The following is a 20103-nucleotide window of genomic DNA, read 5'->3' as shown; positions in this document are numbered from 1 at the left end:
TGGTATAACACAGCAGGCCAGGCAGCATCTATAGGGAGAAGCGCTGTCGACGTTTCGGGCCGAGACTCTTCGTCAGGGTGTTATGCTCTGTGGACCCGGGCTTAGTGCAATAAGGGTCTATCTCAACCACTTAAGGGTTATAATTAAGGGTCAAGCTCTTACAAGGGTGAACTAACTCATGGGGTAAATAGAGAAGATCCTAACATACTGTTTGGGTTCAGGGTCGAGCCTGGAGATCATTGGTATCTAGTCAGTCCCTTACAATGTTGCGTGGCTCAAGGTCAATTGGGCATCGTGAGAGAGTCACGATGACCAAACATTCCCCACTGGTGATGGTTCTGGGCTAAGGGAAGAAGGGAGTGTGAATTTGGAATCGGGTTCAGGCTGGAGGTCCGGCTCTCACCAAGGTGCTGGACTCAGGGTCGCACTGGTTGGCTGGCGGTGTTCGGAGTCAATTCAGCTCAGGCTCTCACCGTGTTGTGTAGTATCGGAGTCCGGCACGAAGGTGAAGTGCGCTACCGACCGCTGAGGGATCGCTGCTGCCGACGTTCGAGCCAGCCTCGGACGGCTCTTGCAAACAGCCCTACGAAACAACAGAGCAACCACCCCCGCCATCTTCCAACTCCCAGTCAGCTCACCGGGCACCCCGATTGCGCACACACCCATTGGCCGCAATTTCTCTGTCGTCATCGGTCCGCGTTCCCAACCAGGTAAGGGCAACGGTCCGGTGCATCCCGGGAGTTGTAGTTCTTTTGAGGTGCGGCGAAGGAGGCGATTGGAAGTAATTTCCATTTACGATTTATAACTAAAACGGATTAAAACAAGAACACTGGAAACTCTCAGTAGTCCAAGCAGCAATCGTGATTAAGTAGAATAACGTAGAGCTTAGTTAAAGTGGAAAAATTTGGAGAATGGTCTCAAGGAAGAGCGAAAGTAACATGCAGAGAGGTTTCTGGTGGAGTTGTCAACCTAGTTTACCACATTAATGTAAATGCGTATCTCCACACAGTGACTAATGGACTTATTTCAAAGCGTGATAATTATATGTTATAGTTATTTCTATTACAACATTCCAAACCTGACGCAATCCACAAAGTACGGAGACAAGAATTAAACAATGGCAGGATTTTGAAGTCAACAGAGAATCCTTCAGATTCTCTGAATGCCCACTCTTTGGAAAGTCCAATCATTTGGTTATATTTCTGCTCCCAGCATCTAAGCAAACAAAAGACTACAACATCAGTGGTAAAGATCAGGAAGGTATTGTCGAGAGGCAGAGGAGCACTTACTGGACTAATTGAGTTGGTGGACCTGACAATATTCGGGGATTTATTTTCAAGACTGAGTGGCTATTTCACAGTTGTCAATGACTTCACCAAGACCTGTGTGGGAGAATGTGTACCTTTGAGAATATATCTGACATAATTAAGCAAAGAGCTGTTGATGAACCAGGAGATTCATAGTCTGCTGAAGGCGAGATCTGTGGCATTCAAGACTGGTGATCCAGAATTATACAAGAAGCCCAGATACAACCTACGGAAGGCTATCTTAAGAGTGAAAAAAAACAATTCCAATTCAAGTTAGAGATGGAATCTGATGCACATCAGCTCTGGCAAGGTTTGTAGGCCATTACGTCCTACAAAGCAAAACTTAGCATCATGAATGGCAAAGATGTTTCACTCCCAGATGAGCTCAATGCCTTTAATGCAGACTACACCTGTGCAGATCCCTGGAGCACCTGCTGACCCTATGATCTCTGCCTCAGAGATCAACATCACAACATCTATCAAGAAGGTGAATCCTTGTAAGGCATCAGGCCTTGATGGTGTACCTGGTGGGGCTCTGAAAACCTGTCAGAACCAACTGGTGAGGCTGTTCAGGGATCTCTCACTGCTGCACTCTGAGGTTCCCACCCGCTTCAAAAGAGTGACAATCATGCCAGTGCTCAAGAAGATCAGGATGAGCTCCCTCAATGACTATCACACAGTTGCACTAACATGGTGGTGGCATCCATCGGTCTCGAGAGTCCATGGATCTGCGCCTGGAGTTTCCAGGGTGCAGGCCTGGGCAGGGTTGTATGGCAGACGGGCAGTTGCCCAAGCTACATGCCTTCCCCTCTCCACGCCACCGATGTTGTCCAAGGGAAGGGCACTAGGACCCATGCAGCTTGGCACCGGTGACATCGCAGAGCAATGTTGTTAAGTGCCTTGTTCAAGGACACAAACACCAGTGACCTTTAGGTTACTAGTCTCATGGCTTGCCCACTCGGCCACACGCCAACACACATATGCTATCACATATATGAAGTGCTTTGAGAGATTGGTCATGGCCAAAGTCAACTCCAGCCTAAACAAGAACCTAGACTCGCTGCAACTTGCTGGTGGCCACAATAGGTCGACAGCAGATACAATCTCTCTGGTTCTCCACTTGACCTTGGATCACCTGGATGATAGCAATGCCTAAGTTGGTTTGCTGGTTATTGACTACAGCTTAGCATTAAACATAATCATACCCCCAGTTCTAATGAACAAGCTCAAAAAACCTAGGCCTCAGTACCTCCTGCTGCGAATGGATCCTTGACTTCCTCACCAGGAGGCCACAGTCTGTGCAGACTGGAAATAACATCTCCTCCTCAATGGCCGTCAACACTGATGCACCTCAAGGATGAGTTCTTACCTACTGCTTTACTCGCTCCACACACATGCAGTGGCGTATCTAAGGTATGGCACTTGCCCTGGGCACCACTTGAAGGGGGGCACCACTGAGCAGTTTCTATTAAAAGTCAGACAAGCCATCCTCAGATAGTGAAAAAAGAAGTTTCTTCAGATGTGCGATTTGTCTGTGATTATCATGGGTGAGAAGCACTAGGATGGCCTTATTTCAGAGCATTGTGTAAGAAGACCATGAAACGTTTCTTCACCAAGAAGGAGAAGTGGAACTGAAGGACAGAACAGACTAAAGTTGGAGGCGGAGGAAGCCTAGAAGTTGAGCAAGTTCTTCATTCCCTTCTTTGAAAAGCCCAGAACAACTAGTTCGACACGTTCCATTGAGTCGCCTGCACCTGCTACAATTTTGTTAGAATCCAGAGGTGGATCAAGTACAAATGCATCACAAGATAAGACGTGGATCCAGGATGACTTTCCAAATGAGTGAGATGTTCTTTTATGACAAGATCAAAGATGGCCAGTAGTTTCAGTAAGCCAAGGAAATTTCCCACATTGGAGTCATCGTCTAGCTGAAGTGATTCCCTGTGTCCTCACAAAGCCAGATTTTGAGTCACAAGAAATTTTATGCAGTGAAGGATTCTCATCAAGATATCACGCCACTTCTGCTTTTCCTTCTCAACCTGTGACTGAAATACCATGTCAATAACTTCTCTGTTTCCAGCTAAATTTCTTTCCATTTCTTTCCACTGTGTGAAGCATTCCCGAAGTTTCTTGGCATTTTCATGAACGCTAACCCTTTCAGGTGCTTTCGCTGGTTGAATCCACTTTCTTGCTCCAATTAGGATTGATGGTCTGACTGGGAATAGAGAATCCAACTGATACAAAATGCAGACTTTTTAGAAGGGGAACAGACCAGCCACAAGCAAGTCACTTACTCACCATGACCATTTCCCAGTTTCCTCTTGAACCAAGTTTTGTTCATTGAGCGGTTATTTGTTGGTAGGAAAGGCCCCTCGTTGTTTTGGAAATACTTTGAACCCAGCTTTCTTAATTCTGTTCTCAACGCTTCAGGCAGAATTGCTTTTTCAGTATCCTTGTTGAACTTCAGAAGTCCAATATCATGCTGTTCAATCACTGCTGGTATGACAGTTCGAGGCTCTTTGACACAATCCAGTTCACTAGGTTCAGTGTCATCAGGTTCAATCTCGTCAGGTAAAATCTTGTCAATAAACTCAACATCACCACCACCTCCACCATTGTTTTCCCCTCCTGTCTGTGGCAGCCTCACTCTTAATCTTGTCATACTCGGATTTATCTGACTGGACTTCCTCCTTGACTTGACTTGACTTGACGTCTTATCTTTCACCAGGTGTCCAGAACAAATTCATCCACATAATGGCATCTACTGTTCACCAGAGTTTACTGAGAAGCATTCATAAAGCCAAGTACTATGGTCTCATGTTTGACTTGACTCCTGATCAGGCACTTTGTGAGCAGATGTCAGAAGTAGTCAGCTAGAGAAGGACAAAATGGAGCTAAAAGATTGTCGGTCACAGTGCTAAGACAACGCTGCTGTGATGGCTGGACACAGAAGTGGTGTTCATCAAAGAATAAGCGAGAAAAACAACCTGGCAGTGTTTGTGAATTGCAAACTTTGTGGTTGTACATGCAGCCAAGCAGGATACAATGACAGGTATGCTTTTTGGAACCATCAAAGCTCTCTACATGTTTTTCTCTTGTTCAACACAGCGCTGGGAAAAACTCAAAAACACCGTGCCTGTGGTTGTTAAGTCGGAGTCCAAAACCAGGTGGAGTGCAAGGACAGAAGCAGTGAAGCCCATGAACAAGTACCAGAGGTGATACTTCAAGTTCTCCAGGACATGATAGACAATGAAAACGAGACCAGTGAAACAAGAAGTGACGCAAGGCAGCTGTACAACCGCATGTTGAGTTACGATTTTCTGATTTTGCTAGGATTTAGGAACAAAGTACTCATTTGCATTGACCATATTCAAAAGAGGCTACAGGATCCTAGCATGAACTTCCACGATGCTGCCCTGGATATGAAAGCCCTCTGTGGTGAACTACATATACCTGTCTGGACACGCCCCCCACCCCCCCCCCCCCCCCGCTGACTGCTCCTGTGGCTCCTCCCACAGACCCCAGTATAAAGGCGATTGGAGGCACTGCTTCTCCCTCAGTCTCCAGGATGCCGTATGGTGATCTCTTGCTGCTGACTGCTCTCTTCCAGCGAATAAAAGCCTATATCTCGCCTCACGTCTCCGAGAGTTATTGATGGTTCATCACCCTCCGAGATCGTTTTTATGATGAAAGAGAAGTTTTGGCCCGTGAGTCACTCAAAGAAGGAGTTGGTCTCTGTCAAGAATGGAATACTGAAGTTGAAAGACATCAGAGCTGAAAGAAATGAATGGCTGATGAGAATTCGCGAACAGCTAAGGAAGAAATGGAAAGAGTCATGAAGGGAACACTCGACCATCTTCACAGAGAAATGGATGAAAGGTTCGCTCGTTTGCACGACACTGATTTCAAGTTGGGTTCCTTCTCAATGTTGAGGGACTGTGTTATAGCGCCGACAGTAATGACCTAAAGAAGAAGTGCGAACATTTGGGCGAATTGTACAGCAATTGGACAGCAGCTATATGAAGAAATTTTGGATTGCAGAATGTTGCTATCAAGGTGGGTCAACATGAAAAACATCAAGACCTGAAGAGCTTCTTGTACTTATTGTTCAGTATGGAGATGAGAGCATTTTCCCCAGTCTTCCCATTGCTATTCAGATAATGCTAACCATCGCAGTTTCCATTGCCAGCTGTGAGAGATCATTCAGAAAGTTAAAGCTAATACTTTCGTGTTTGAGAGCCTCCATGGATCAAGGCTGACTCTGTGATCTTGCTCTGCTGAGTGTAGAAAGAGAAGAAACTGAAAAAAACTGACTTTGATCACATCATAGACCAATTTGCATCAGTGAAAGCAAGGAAGGTGCAGTTATTATTTTCATGTAATGCCATAATTTGTTAATTAAAAGATTAAAGAGCTTGACTTGTATTTTTGAGTTGATATTATGGTAAAGTTATCTAAAAGATGGGGGTCAGGGGTGCAATTTCAGTGCTTGCCATAGTGAGCAGTTTCAAGTTTCTGGGTGTCAACATTTCTGAGGTTCTATCCTGGGCTTAACATATTGATGCAATTACAAAGAAGGCATGACAACGGCTATATTTCATTTGGAGTTTGGGGGAAATTGGTATGTCACCGAAGGCACTTGCAAATTTCTACAAATGTCCTACGGGGAACATTGTGACTGGTTGTATCACCGTCTGGCATGGAGCGGCCACTGCACCGGATCAGATAAAACTGCAGAGAGTTGTAAGCTCCGCCAGTTCCATCGTGGGCACTCGCCTCCCCAGCATCCAGGACATCTCCGAAAGATGATGCCTCAAAAAGACAGCGTCGGTCAGTAAGGACCCCCATCACCTAGGACATGCCCTCTTCACATTAATATCATCAAGGAGAAGATACAGGAGCCTGAGGACATACACTCAACATTTCAGAAACTGCTTCTTCCCCTCCACCATCAGATTTTTGAATGGACAATGAATGAATGAACACTAACTACTAACTCACTATATTTTTCTTCTCTTTTTGCATGAATTACTTAATATATGTGTGTGTGTGTGTGTGTGTGTGTGTGTGTGTTTGTGTATGTATATATATACTTAGTTGTTTTAATTTATGCTTTGCAATGTACTGCTGCCACTAAACAACAGATTTCATGGCATTTGCCGGTGACATTAAACCTGATTCTGATTCATTTTTATTTAACTTAATTTTATATATATACACATTTATAGTTTTTAATTAATATATATTGTAAGGCACTGCTACCCCAAAATTACTAATTATACCAGTGATATTAAGCTTGATTTTGAGATCTCTAACAGGAAACTCAACTGAAATCCACAATGCAGATACTTTTAAAAACAGAGATCCACAAAAAGCTGGGGAAATTGGGCAATTGAATCATACCTCAAAGGGAGTTGGTTGTGATTTTTGAAGTTCAATTATCATAGTCTTCTAAAAGTCATTCCATTTCCTCAGAATAATGTCCTAGGATCAAATACCTACAATATCTTCATCAATAACCTTCTTTCCAACATATATAGTCAGATAAGGGGATGTTTGTTGACAACTGATAAAAGTTCAGTTCCATTTGTCACTTCAGCAAATGGAGTAGCCTATGCCTAACTACAACAAGATTTAGTCGACGTTCTGGCTAGGGGCTTATAAGGGACAAATAATCCCCTACTCCAAAAAATGAGTGTTATCATCTACAAGGAAATCTGCAGATGCTGGAAATTCAAACAACACACACAAAATGCTGGTGGAACACAGCAGGCCAGGCAGCATCGAGAAGGAGAAGCACTGTCTATAGATGGGGAACAGCGAGAGAGGGTTTCACTGAACCCCCGTCAAAGAGAAAATTTAAACTTCTTCAGTGCAGGCATCACTGACAGAGGCTTCGCAGTAGTGAACTTAAAGAGGAAACACAAGGAAATCTGCAGATGCTGGAAATTCAAACAACACACACAAAATGCTGGTGGAACACAGCAGTGAAACCCTCTCTCGCTGCTCCCCATCTATAGACAGTGCTTCTCTTTATAGATGCTGCCTGGCCTGCTGTGTTCCACCAGCATTTTGTGTGTGTTGTTATCATCTACATTAAGGTTTTATTTGTTAACTGATAGCCCTGCTTACTTTAATTTTGAAATTCAGTTGGACCGTACCACAACAGGAAGTCAGCCATTTTTTGTTTTAGTAGAGTTTTCAATTTAACTAAAGCACATCAATAGTTTCAATAGTTCCATTTAATATTTGAGAATGTATGCAATATACAACCTGAAATTTTAGCTCTTCGCAGACATCCACAAAAGCAGAAGAATACCCCAAAGAATGGGTGATAGTAAAATGTTGGAATTCCTCCCCCCCCCCATTACACAAGCAGCAGGAAAGCATCAACCCTCCCCCACATATTTCAGCAAAAAGCATTAGCACCCATGGCCCACCAAGCAAGCAATAGCAAAGACACCAAGAGAGACCATGATACACAGTACAGAACAACTAATTGTTCACCTGACAATTCAACATGCCATAGGCTCGTTCTCCTCTCTCCCTAATAAAGGGGCAGAGAGGTGTTGCTCAGTGAGGGGGAGATAAAAACAAAACAACTCACTGATTATGCTGTTAGAGTTCTCTAACTTGAGAATCAGCAGCAAACTCTCTCTCACCAACAAGAGTAAGAGAAAGCAAGAGCAGTTCACCGAGTACAGAGACCACCGACAGCTGATCCGCTGTTCCCAATATTCTGTTTTCTCCTGCAACACTTCAGTCAGTGTCACCAGCATAAAATCTGCTCATCCACAGGGCCTCAAAGCCTCAGAACCCGAAGGTACGTTTGTCTTCTAGGCTGCAGCCTTGGGATATTGAAAAACGGATGGTCAGTGCACCCCAAGGGTGAGAACCATTATCATAAAGAACTGAAATTTGAGGGCAACAGCAATTCAAGGGCACTGACAGAACCCATCCTCTTTGAAAATGAAAAAAAAGGGACATTAACAGTAGAAAATGTACACGTACACAATCCCGTGCCATCTTTCATTCGTCCATGCCATCGAAATCATTGTTTTTGTTCATAAAGGAGAACACTAAACAATATGTTGTATTAATATCATGTAAAAGTTTATTCCTGATTTTCAGTATACCTGTAATTTTTGACCAGCTTTGGAAATTTAAGGAACACATGCATGATATTAATCTTCTCGCATTTTTAAAACTTTGTTTACTCATGTGTATAATTTATGGATATTTTACATGTAAGTCTAGCTTCATATATTCTGAGTTACTTTTGAATGTGAAACTTAATCATCGTAAGTTTGCTGTATAAAGTGTTAATGGTGCTTCTAGTTTCACACTCAGGTTTATTCCTATTCAGTTGTATATGTGAGAGCTGCACAATAAAGCACCGGGAGCTTGGACGCTAAATCCTGACTCTCACGTTCAGTTGAATGGAGTTTGGCTTACAGCTGAATTGTGTACATCCTGCTTCGCACACAAGGAGAGCAGTACAATCTGCCCTTGAAATTAACATCACTGAGCTTTGCACCATCATGGTATTAACATCACTGAGCTTTGCACCATCATGGTATTAACATCACTGAGCTTTGCACCATCATGGTATTAACATCACTGAGCTTTGCACCATCATGGTATTAACATCACTGAGCTTTACACCATCATGGTATTAACATCACTGAGTTTTGCACCATCATGGTATTAACATCACTGAGCTTTGCACCATCATGGTATTAACATCACTGAGCTTTGCACCATCATGGTATTAACATCACTGAGTTTTACACCATCATGGTATTAACATCACTGAGCTTTGCCCCATCATGGTATTAACATCACTGAGCTTTGCACCATCATGGTATTAACATCACTGAGCTTTGCACCATCATGGTATTAACATCACTGAGCTTTGCACCATCATGGTATTAACATCACTGAGCTTTGCACCATCATTTCTTAGACTCTTCAGCGACATCAACTGCATAAACGCTGTGGCTACAAGTACAGAGGTGAGGTTTCTTGCAATGAGTACCTCACTACCTTTGACAAAGTTCCACATGGAAGGTGAGTTAAGAAGGTTCAGTCATTAGGTATTAATGCTGGAGTAATAAAATGGATTCAACAGTGGCTAGATGGGAGATGCCAGAGAGTAGTGGTGGATAATTGTTTATCGGGATGGAGGCCGGTGACCAGCGGGGTGCCTCAGGGATCTGTTTTGGGCAAAATGTTGTTTGTAATATACATAAATGATCTGGATGATGGGGTGGTAAATTGGATTAGTAAGTATGCCAATGATACTAAGGTAGGAAGTGTTGTGGATAATGAGGTGGGTTTTCAAAGCTTGCAGAGAGATTTATGCCGGTTAGAAGAATGGGCTGAACGTTGGCAGATGGAGTTTAATGCTGAGAAGTGTGAGGTTCTACATTTTGGCAGGAATAATCCAAATAGAACATACAGGGTAAATGGTAGGGCATTGAGGAATGCAGTGGAACAGAGAGATCTAGGAATAACAGTGCATAGTTCCCTGAAGGTGGAATCTCATGTAGATAGGGTGGTGAAGAAGGCTTTTGGAACGCTGGCCTTTATAAATCAGAGCATTGAGTACAGAAGTTGGGATGTAATGTTAAAATTGTACAAGGCATTGGTAAGGCCAAATTTAGAATATCGTGTGCAGTTCTGGTCACTGAATTATAGGAAAATATCAATAAATTAGAGAGAGTGCAGAGACGATTTACTAGGATGTTACCTGGGTTTCAGCACTTAAGTTACAGAGAAAGGTTGAACAAGTTAGGTCTCTATTCATTGGAGCGTAGAAGGTTGAGGGGGGATTTGATCGAGGTATTTTGAGAGGGATAGATAGAGTTGACGTGAATAGGCTGTTTCCATTGAGAGTAGGGGAGATTCAAATGAGAGGACATGATTTGAGAGTTAGGGGGCAAAAGTTTAAGGGAAACACGAGGGGGTATTTCTTTACTCAGAGAGTGATAGCTGTGTGGAATGAGCTTCCTGTAGAAGTAGTAGAGGCCAGTTCAGTTGTGTCATTTAAGGTAAAATTGGAGAGGTATATGGACAGGAAAGGAGTGGAGGGTTATGGGCTGAGTGCGGGTAGGTGGGACTAGGTGAGATTAAGAGTTCGGCACGGACTAGGAGGGCCGAGATGGCCTGTTTCTGTGTGTGAATGTTATATGGTTATATACCTGAACTCCCAAAATCTTTTCACCATCTTCAAGGCAGAATTAAAAGCACAATGGAATACAGTACTCTTACCTTGCAGTACAAAGTATAACATGTAATGAAAGCGTGTTAAAGATAGATGGCTCTGTCCACAAGGGCAAATGAGTTGATCAAGGTAAAGCTGATGAAATGCAACCTTCATTGTCAATGTATTATTATGATAGCCTAGCAAACGCAGAGGAAGGTGAATTATGCTAAATGGGGAGTTAAGCAACAGAGTCCAAGACCTTCCAGGTGGAGATTGTGGCAAAGCTGAGTCAATACATGTAAAAATCGGCTGTTATGTTAATAGTCCCAAGGGCTGTTGTGAAATTGCATGACAGTGTATGGAATGATGATCACCTCAGACAGAAGACTGCAGTCCAAATTAGTAATATCAGAAGAATGTCCAGTTTTTAGGACACAAAATAAGATTTTTTTTGGAAGGTGTTGCTTTGAATGTTGACTATCAAGTGTCTGCAGGCAAGAGATGCAAGACAGCAAGTAAAGCAAGTAGTTCGTTACAGTCATGAAGAGATACTAAGTGAATCATGTTTGTTCCTGAAGTGTCAGCTGTAGGGACTACAGCAAGAAAATAAAATCCATTAAGTGAGCCAGACCTGGATTTTGACTGAGCAGTGGGAATATTTGCAGTACTCAACAACAAGCAGTTCAGCAGAAAAAGCAATAACGTCATTGAAAATATGAAATTTCAGGACATCAAAGCAAATGCTATGCCATTGCAAGAATCCCTGGACAAGATGGAATTTGGAAGCACATCGGATCCTGTAGCAAGGTCACTTCAAATTAGTCAGGGAATGCTGCTGAAGGGGAGAAGACTGAATGAATGAGAGTCGGCTGCTGACAACCACTGGTGAGTGAGAAGAGGCTATTTGAGAAGATCAGAAGGAAGGGTTGGACGTGTGAACAGCCTGTCTTTGAAGGGAGATATCATGAAATCAATAAGACGGTCATGTAGGAAGGTCTGTAGACTGGATTTGTCAGATGATCTTTAGATAGGGATATCATATTATTCGGCCATCAGTGAGTGAGTTAGAAGAAATGTCAGGTGATTGGTAAATAACTTGATAATCGAATGGGAAGATCATGAATTTGGGGTTGGATGGGAGGGTGGTTTGTACCTTTGTTGGGATGGTTGAAGAACTCCAGAGTAAAGCTGGTGAATAATATAAGTTGAAAAGCAAACCTACCTGAGTTGGATTCCTGACCCTGGCCAGGAGTCAGATGAACACACAAAAATATTTATAAAATGCTGTGAAGACCTGCTTCCTGTGACCACTCTAATTGACCATGGAGGCCAGTCCATTCCAAAGGAAAATCCAGAAAGGTCTGATCAAATGTGGCTTGTGTGTAGTTGGACTTCACTGTCCAAAGTCCTTTTCACATTTAGACACTTAAACTTGAGTTTCTGACTTTGTGATTCACTCTTTAAATCTCCAAGTTTTGTAAAAATTGGTTCATACATTGCACATAAACGTAACATCTTACTGCCTAATTTCTAGGCATCTACACTCTAGGGAGTACTGAATAAAGTGGCTACCGAGTGAATGTTCATGGTCTGCTGCTGTAGCCCATCACTTAAAAACTCAACACGTTGTGCATTCAGAGATGCTCTTCTGCACATGACTGTTATAATGTGTGGTTAGTTGAGTTACTGTGGCCTTCCTGACAGCTTGAGGTCATTCTTCTCTGACTTCTCTCATTAACAAGGCATTTTCACCCACAGAACTGCCACTCACTGATTTTTTTTTTTGATATTCGCACCATTCACTGTAAACTCTTGTGCATGAAAATCCCAGGAGATCAGCAGTTTCTGAGATACAAACCACCCCATCTGACACCATGATCAAAGTCCACTTACGTCATATTTATTCCCCATTCTGATGTTTGTTCTGAACAAAAATTGAACCTCTTCACCATGTCTGCATACCTTTATCATTGAGTTGCTGTCTCATGACTGGGTGATTAGATATTTGTATTAACAAACAGGTATATAGATGTACTTAGTAAGGTGGCCACTGAATGTATCTTTCATAGTTCATAATATGTAATTCCTACTGTATTCTTAGCAGAGGATAAATACCTTGTGAAGTAGGAAGTTATTAAACCTACACAGAATCCTATAAAAAGTTGAGTTTGAGTCAAGAAGTCATAAATGAGAATGCACATTTAGAGGGTAAAATGTTTAATTCAGATAATGAGCCCACTGATGTAAGAAGATATAGCTTACTGTTTACATCATTTTGTGAAGGTAAGTTGTATTAATTGAAACAAGTGAATCTGATCAACATTTGTTCTGCATGTTCAGTAATTGAAAGAGAACTTTATCAATTGCTATGCTGATTTTTTTATAAATAATGTTTGACTCCAATGGCAGTTCCTTTCCCACACTTGTTTATTACAGTAGTTTATTTGTTTATCTATATACAGGCTGTGGTGAACTACATTACCTGTCTGGACACGCCCCCCCCCCCCCAGCTGACTGCTCCTGTGGCTCCTCCCACAGACCCCGGTATAAAGACGATTGGAGACACAGACCCTTCCTCAGTCTCCAGGATGTTGTGTGATGGTCACTTGCTGCTTGTGCTTTCTTCCAGCCAATAAAAGCCTACCTTAACCCACGTCTCAGAGTTATTGATGGTGCATCAATTTTATTGGCTGGAAGTTTTAAAACATGGAAAGCATTTTACGTCTGGAAAAATTGGACATTGATCCTCAAGACTCAGAAGCAGCTCTTACCTTTGAACTCTGGCTTGCATGCTTCCAATCATACTTGGAGGAGGTTCGTGTGACTGAGTCCACTATTATGCACAGAATTCTCCTTTTGAGGGTCAGTCCGAAAGTTTACTCCCTTATCAGGGACCTGCCGACCTACCAAGTGACACTGGATACACTCAAAAGACAGTACCTGCGGCCGGTGAACACCCTCTACGCAAGACATTGCTTAGTGACGTGGCAGTAGCGAACCGGCGAGTCGAGCAGGGAGTTTCTTCGAGCCCTACAGTCACTCGTGCGGGCCTGCGACTGCAAGGGACTGACGGCGGAACAGCTTGCAAAGCTCCAGGTACGGGACGTCTTCATTACGGAGATCAGGTCAGTGTACGTGCGCCAGCAGCTGCTGGAAAATGCCAATCTTACCTTACGCTCGGCGATCGAGACAGCCGACACGCTGGAGGCTGTTCTGCACAACACTGACGCAGTCCAGCCACGCGATCCCCCGCTGGTTCTGTGGATGCTGCAGACCCCACCACCCACGAGCGAATCCACACAGCTGCTGCCAGTCGCGAGTCCACGAACTCCCTGAAACCGACCACAGCTGCTGCCAGTCGCAAGTCTGCGCAGTGTTACTTCTGCGGACTCGAAAAGCACCCCCGAAAACGCTGCCCAGCCCGAGAAGCGACCTGCTCCAGCTGCGGAAAGAAGGGCCATTTCGCCAAGGCCTGTAAGTCTGAACCATGAGCGGGGTCGTGCAGCGCCGCGTGCGAGGCATGGGGGTCGCCATCTTGCCTGCCTGCCTCGTGCGAGACATGGGGGGGGCCATCTTTGTCGGCGCCACCTTGCCCCACCTCCGACCCACTGGTGTTTATAGACAATAGAATAGACAATAGACAATAGGTGCAGAAGTAGACCATTCGGCCCCTCGAGTCTGCACTGCCATTCTGAGATCATGGCTGATCATTCACTATCAATACCCAGTCCCTGCCTTGTCCCCATATCCCTTGATTCCCCTATCCATCAGATATCTATCTCGCTCCTTCTTGAAAGCATCCAGAGAATTGGCCTCCACCGTCTTCCGAGGCAGTGCATTCCACACCTCCACAACTCTCTAGGAGAAGTTTTTCCTCAACTCTGTTTTAAATAACTGTCCTCTTATTCTCAATCCATGCCCTCTGGTACTGGACTCTCCCAACATCTGGAACATATTTCCTGCCTCAATCCTATCAAATCCTTTAATTATCTTAAACGTTTCAATCAGATCCCCTCTCAATCTCCTCAATTCCAGTGTGTACAAGCCCAATCTCTCCAATCTCTCTGCGTAAGACAGCCCTGCCATCCCAGGAATCAACCTAGTGAATCTACGCTGCACTTCCTCAATTGCCAGAATGTCCTTCCTTAAACCTGGAGACCAAAACTGTACACAATATTCCAGGTGTGGTCTCACCAGGGCCCTGTACAAATGCAAAATGACATCCTTGCTCTTGTACTCAATTCCCCTTGTAATAAAGGCCAACATTCCATTTGCCCTCTTCATTGCCTGTTGCACTTGCTCATTCACCTTCATTGACTGATGAACTAGGACTCCTAGGTCTCTTTGCATTTCTCCCTTACCTAACTCTACACCATTCAGACAATACTCTGCCCTCTTGTTCCTGCTTCCAAAGTGGATAACTTCACATTTATTCACATTGAATGACATCTGCCAAGTATCTGCCCACTCACCCAGCCTATCCAAGTCTCCCTGTATTCTCCTAACGTCCTCTTCGCATGTCACACTGCCACCCAGTTTAATATCGTCAGCAAACTTGCTGATATAGTTTTCAATGCCCTCATCAAAATCGTTGACATAAATCGTAAAGAGTTTACCGGGCACCAAGACGGTGGTTCAACTCTGGCCTCCGTAACCCTCGACCAAAGCGCCCCACACCAGCTTGCAAGGTCAATGATGAACATCCTGGTGGAGGGACACAGGACTAGCTGCCTGTTTGACACGGGCAGCACTGAGAGTTTTATTCACCCGGACACGGTGCAACGCTGCGGACTCGCAGCTTATAGGTTCACGCAGCTTGGTGCGTACCCCCTACCCCACATCGTGGATATGGTCAACCAGATAGCTCAGTACAAGGTGTATTCGACAATGGATCTGAAATCCGCTTACCATCAGCTCCCCATCCACCCGGAGGACTGCCCCTACACCGCCTTCGAGGCGGGCGGCAGGCTCTATCACCTCAAATTGTGTCTCTGTCTTCAGGCAGAGGGAAATGGACCTGATGGTGGACCAGTGCCAACAGAAGGCCACATTTCCCTACCTGGATAACATCACCATCTGTGGTCACAACTGGCCGGATCACAACACCAACCTCCAATGATTTTTCCAAGTGGCCAAAGCCCTAAACCTTCCTTTATAACAGGGACAAGTTTGTGTTTGGAACAACCCAACTCACTATCCTTGGGTATGTCATGGAGAACGGGGTCATTGGCCCTGATCCTGACCGTATGCACCCCCTGTTAGAACTCCCTCTTCCCACCACCCTCAGAGCCCTCAGATGGTGTCTGGGCTTCTTTTCCTATTATGCCCAATGGGTCCCCCATTATGCAGACAAGGCCCGTCCCCTGGTCAAGTCTACCACATTCCCCCTCTCTGCCGAGGCCCGCGTGGCCTTGAGCCGCATTAAAGAGGACATTGCCAAAGCAACGATGCATGCGGTGGACGAGACCATTCCCTTCCAAGTAGAGAGTGACGCCTCGGATTTCGCGCTGGCTGCTACCCTCAATCAGGCAGGCAGGCCAGTAGCATTCTTTTCTCGTACCCTTCAAGGCCCTGAAATTCGGCACTCCGTGGTGGAGAAAGAAGCCCAGGCCATAGTGGAAGCTATTAGGCACTGGAGGCACTATCTCGCCGGCAAAAAGTTCACCTTGCTGACCGACCAGTGCTCAGTTGCATTCATGTTCAGCAACCAACAGCAGGGCAAAATTGTTGACTGCTCCTGTGGCTCCTCCCACAGACCCTGGTATAAAGGCGATTGGAGCCACAGACCCTTCCTCAGTCTCCAGGATGTTGTGTGATGGTCACTTGCTGCTTGTGCTTTCTTCCAACCAATAAAAGCCTACCTTAACCCACGTCTCAGAGTTATTGATGGTGCATCACAGGCTTTGGATGTAAAGAAACGTGATGAAAGCAATGTAATAGACAAAAATTAATCCAGTTTTATTTTAATAAACCAAACCAAACAAAAGCATAAATAAGCATTTGTCAATAATATATCTCTATGTACACACAATGTTAGCTACTGTACATATTGCACAAAAGTTGCTACATACACAACTATAACAAGTTACAAAAAATATGAAGAAGATTCAAGTGTAAAGGATTGCATTTTGCCACTTAATACAGCTTTGCACAGAGCATTTCCATGAGCAGCTCATTCATATTCACTTTACCCAGGACTGGTCTGAAAAATAGTTCTGTGACAGAAGTAGTGCTGACCGTTCTGAGAGTGGAGAGAGTCAAGAGCATCTGGGCAAACCTCATCTGATCTCCATTGTGCGTCATGCCAATGAATTCGTTCAACGTGTGCTGGGCTTCTTGCTGTAAGGCCAGGATATAATGAGGTGTTTTTAAACTAGAAACATCTGTAATAGAGAGGGATTGAGCTCAAATTAATAAGACATCTGACACACATTCAAAAATACTCTGTTTTATGTTCCAAAGACTACTGAAAAATGAAACTACAAACAAGAGAAAATCTGCAGATCCTGGAAATCCAAGCAAACGCACAAAATGCTGGAGATATTTGGCGGGCAGCATCTATGGAAAAGAGTACAGTCAACATTTCGGGCCGAGACCCTTCAGCAGGACTTTCAAAAATACAACTAGCTAATTTTTCTTCCTTTATCTCTTTTATGTTTAATAACCTGACAAAAGTTCAGAAATTCATCATATGAGCCATCATAAACACAAATCATGTCTGATCGCGTCTGAAAATTTGGCATAAAGGTCAAACTTATTCACCGATTTTGTCATGCATTGAGAACCCAATCTCGACAAAACACATCAGCATTGGTAACAGGTGAGAAAGTTAAAAATTCAGACATCTTTTATATTGCTTCTCCCCTAGAATGTGGTGTTGAATTGTCTACCTTTTCAATGTGAGAATAATGCATACATTAGTATGTAAAAAATACACAGCAAAAATGCGAAAATGTCTTCTTGATTATAAGACCATCTTTAACATTAATCTTAAATGCACCTTTCTTTAGTCCAAATATCACTCCCCTTGCTTTGGAAATGATAGTTTGAAATTTGCTATTTTTGTGAAATTTCCACTCTTTGATACTTCTAGGAAATTGGATTTGATTCCAACCTTGGATACCAATCGTGGGGATTTTGTACATTCTTTGTTAGATTCTTTCTGCTGAGTGGTCTAGGTTTTTTTTCCTCTCTCCCACAGCTCAAAGATGGTTACCATTAATTAGCATTTAATACATGAGTTAGGGGACGTTGATGGACCTGATAGCAAGAGTGAAGTAGTGGATTTACGGATCGGTAAGGAGAGCAGGATTGGATCCAATGGGATTGCTCTTCTGAAAGCTGGCTTGAGCCAACTGTGTTGTAAAAAGCAAGTAATTCAGAATTACCTCCATTGAAATTAGTGGATACCAGGTTTCTTTAATAGCTTTTATAGTTCTATTCTCTAATGTATTTAAATCAGTCTTATATTCTAATAAAAGGAAGTAGACATTTTTCTACTTTTCTGAACACCACGAAGGGTTGAGAACTTTGCCTAAATCTTGGTGGCATAACTGAACCTGGAAGTCAACATTCAGTTTAATGTGAGAATTACATGGTTTTAAACAGCTTCCTCTGGCTTTGGCTGTTAAGGCTACATGCCAAAATTTAATTAGCCTCCTTGATTCTTAGAATCTTATATATTGCAACACAGAGCAAGAGAGAGAGGAGGGGAGAGGGAGAGAGAGAGAGGGGGGAGAGAGAGAGAGAGAGGGGAGAGAGAGGGAGAGAGGGGGAGAGAGGGGGGGGAGAGAGAGAGAGAGAGAGAGAGAGAGAGAGAGAGAGAGAGAGAGAGAGAGAGAATATTATGTCCATTGTGCTAATACTTTATCTGGTATATGCCAAGTTCTTGTTCTATGTTTGTATAATATAATTTTTCCTGATTGGTTGCCTGAGTTTAAACCCCATTTTCAGCAATGAGGACTTTAAGCCCTTCACTTCACCCTAGCTCTTCCAAAAGTCTAACTCAGAACGATGTACAGTACATTTGAAGACTGATAAGATACTTTTCTCCATACCTTCATGCAGGAAGAATGGAGTAATAAGTATATCTTGCTTCAGGAGTACATCTTTCTGAATGACTCCCCATGTTACAAGAACCTGAGGCTTGACAGAGTGTTGAGATTAGTTACGTGGAGACAGAGCTCATATACAAAAGCACAGAAGAAATACTATGAATCATTCAGCACAAATTATTAAATTGATTTTAAAAAATAAATTTTCTCAGATGAGAGTTTAATTAGAAAAGATTAACATGATAATTGTATGCAGCCCTGAACGTATAGATCTGTGAACTAAAGCATAAAAGGAACATTAATAAGTCAACATAAGATTACTAAACTCAGTGCAATTCTTCCCAAAGAGAAGCAATTTCTGAGAACATTGAAAATCAGCATGAGGAAACTACGGATTTTTCTACTTTGTAATTATTATTTTTCCTTAGTGGTGAAACTTCTTGAATTGCTTTCTCTCACCTGGATTGAAAAGAGTGATGCCTTTGAGATATGCATACTCTTTGGTGCTAATATCCATGCTCCAGAACTTCACAAGAAATAACTTAACTCTTTGAACTTCTGCTAGAGTTGGGGTGTTCAGGTCCGCCTCCTGATCCAGACCATCCATTGCTTTCTGATTTAGAAGAATCCGTCTCAGCAAGCTGGGAGCCACAGCTTCAACCACCTCAAAGTCTACTCGCTCCTGAGCTAAGCCTAGGACAAAGAGGGGGGCCCAGCAATTCTGCACCAGCAGGACCTGATCTTCCTCAGGCAGCTGGCAAAAAGATGGTAAGTTTTTAATGAAAGTCAGCGTTTTGAGCAGCACCTCTGAGGCCAGTCTGCAAGTGGCTTCTGGTGTTTTTAAAACAACTTTTTTTCTGAACTCGCAGGAGCACCCAGGGGCTGAGGGGTGGTGGTGATGCTGACAGCGACAGCAGCTTGATTCCTTTGGATAATCTTTGTTGAGAATACTGTAAAGAATGCTGCTGTGTGAGCCCTGTCCACAAAAACATTTATCAAGACTCACTGATTGGGATACACAAGCCATTTTTAACTGCCTGAAATCCTTCCCTGCCTTATCTGGTTTCACAGTCACTGAACCCTGCTTTTATAGGCTTAACATAACCCCTGTTGTAAGAGTACCTTGAACTTTAGTTGCCCTCAACTACCATTTAAAGGCAAGCCAGGCGTGGCTGATTCATTCAAATTGCTTTTTTTATGTTGATGGTTACCTGATTTCTCTGAATGGAAGGAATGGTGAGAGTTTTATCTCTACAGCATTAATAGCGGATATAATGTTACTCACCATGTATAACCGCAATGAAGGAGACATCCGTACCTTGGTACTGATGACCTCCTCCTGCTGCCTCCTAAAGTGATGTAATGTTTTACAATCATGGGAGTTGCACTAATTTCAAGCTGTCCTTGAAACTAAGCAGGCTGAAAAAAAACCTGTTAAGCATGATTCCATTTTCTTTGGAACTACTTCAGTCAACTTTGTGCCAAATTTTGAATGTTAAGATTTAAACTATGGTGTAATGCTGAAATCATAGCA

General features: G+C 43.3%; 2 protein-coding genes across 2 annotated transcripts in view; both read right to left on the bottom strand.

Moving 5' to 3' along the window:
- The window catches only part of bckdhb (branched chain keto acid dehydrogenase E1 subunit beta), a 223359-nt gene extending 222701 nt beyond the window's left edge, over nucleotides 1-658 (bottom strand). The window contains exon 1 of the mRNA XM_059982370.1: nucleotides 474-658. Coding sequence (XP_059838353.1) covers nucleotides 474-615 — 142 coding nt within the window. The 5' untranslated portion in view covers nucleotides 616-658. The remainder of the gene's footprint in view (nucleotides 1-473) is intronic.
- Nucleotides 659-16642: 15984 nt separating this feature from the next.
- Nucleotides 16643-19619, bottom strand: LOC132400316 (nuclear receptor subfamily 0 group B member 2-like). The gene is made up of 2 exons (XM_059981277.1): nucleotides 19029-19619; nucleotides 16643-16898 (listed from the first exon to the last, which is right to left on the bottom strand). Exons 1-2 carry the CDS (start codon nucleotides 19594-19596, stop codon nucleotides 16651-16653), a joined length of 816 nt encoding a protein of 271 aa, XP_059837260.1. The 5' UTR covers nucleotides 19597-19619; the 3' UTR covers nucleotides 16643-16650.
- Nucleotides 19620-20103: the final 484 nt, after the last annotated feature.

The sequence above is a fragment of the Hypanus sabinus genome, chromosome 10 (genome assembly GCF_030144855.1).
Source record: "Hypanus sabinus isolate sHypSab1 chromosome 10, sHypSab1.hap1, whole genome shotgun sequence".
Lineage (NCBI taxonomy): Eukaryota > Metazoa > Chordata > Chondrichthyes > Myliobatiformes > Dasyatidae > Hypanus > Hypanus sabinus.
Note: the sequence above shows the minus strand (reverse complement) of the source record. Positions and strands in the feature narration are given on the sequence as shown.

Excerpts from the sequence above, each read along its gene's own strand:
- LOC132400316 (XM_059981277.1), bottom strand. The coding sequence starts at position 19,596 with ATGGCTTGTGTATCCCAATCAGTGAGTCTTGATAAATGTTTTTGTGGA. Across the intron at positions 16,899-19,028 it reads CATCACTCTTTTCAATCCAG|ATGTTTCTAGTTTAAAAACA; the intron begins GTGAGAGAAAGC and ends TCTCTATTACAG.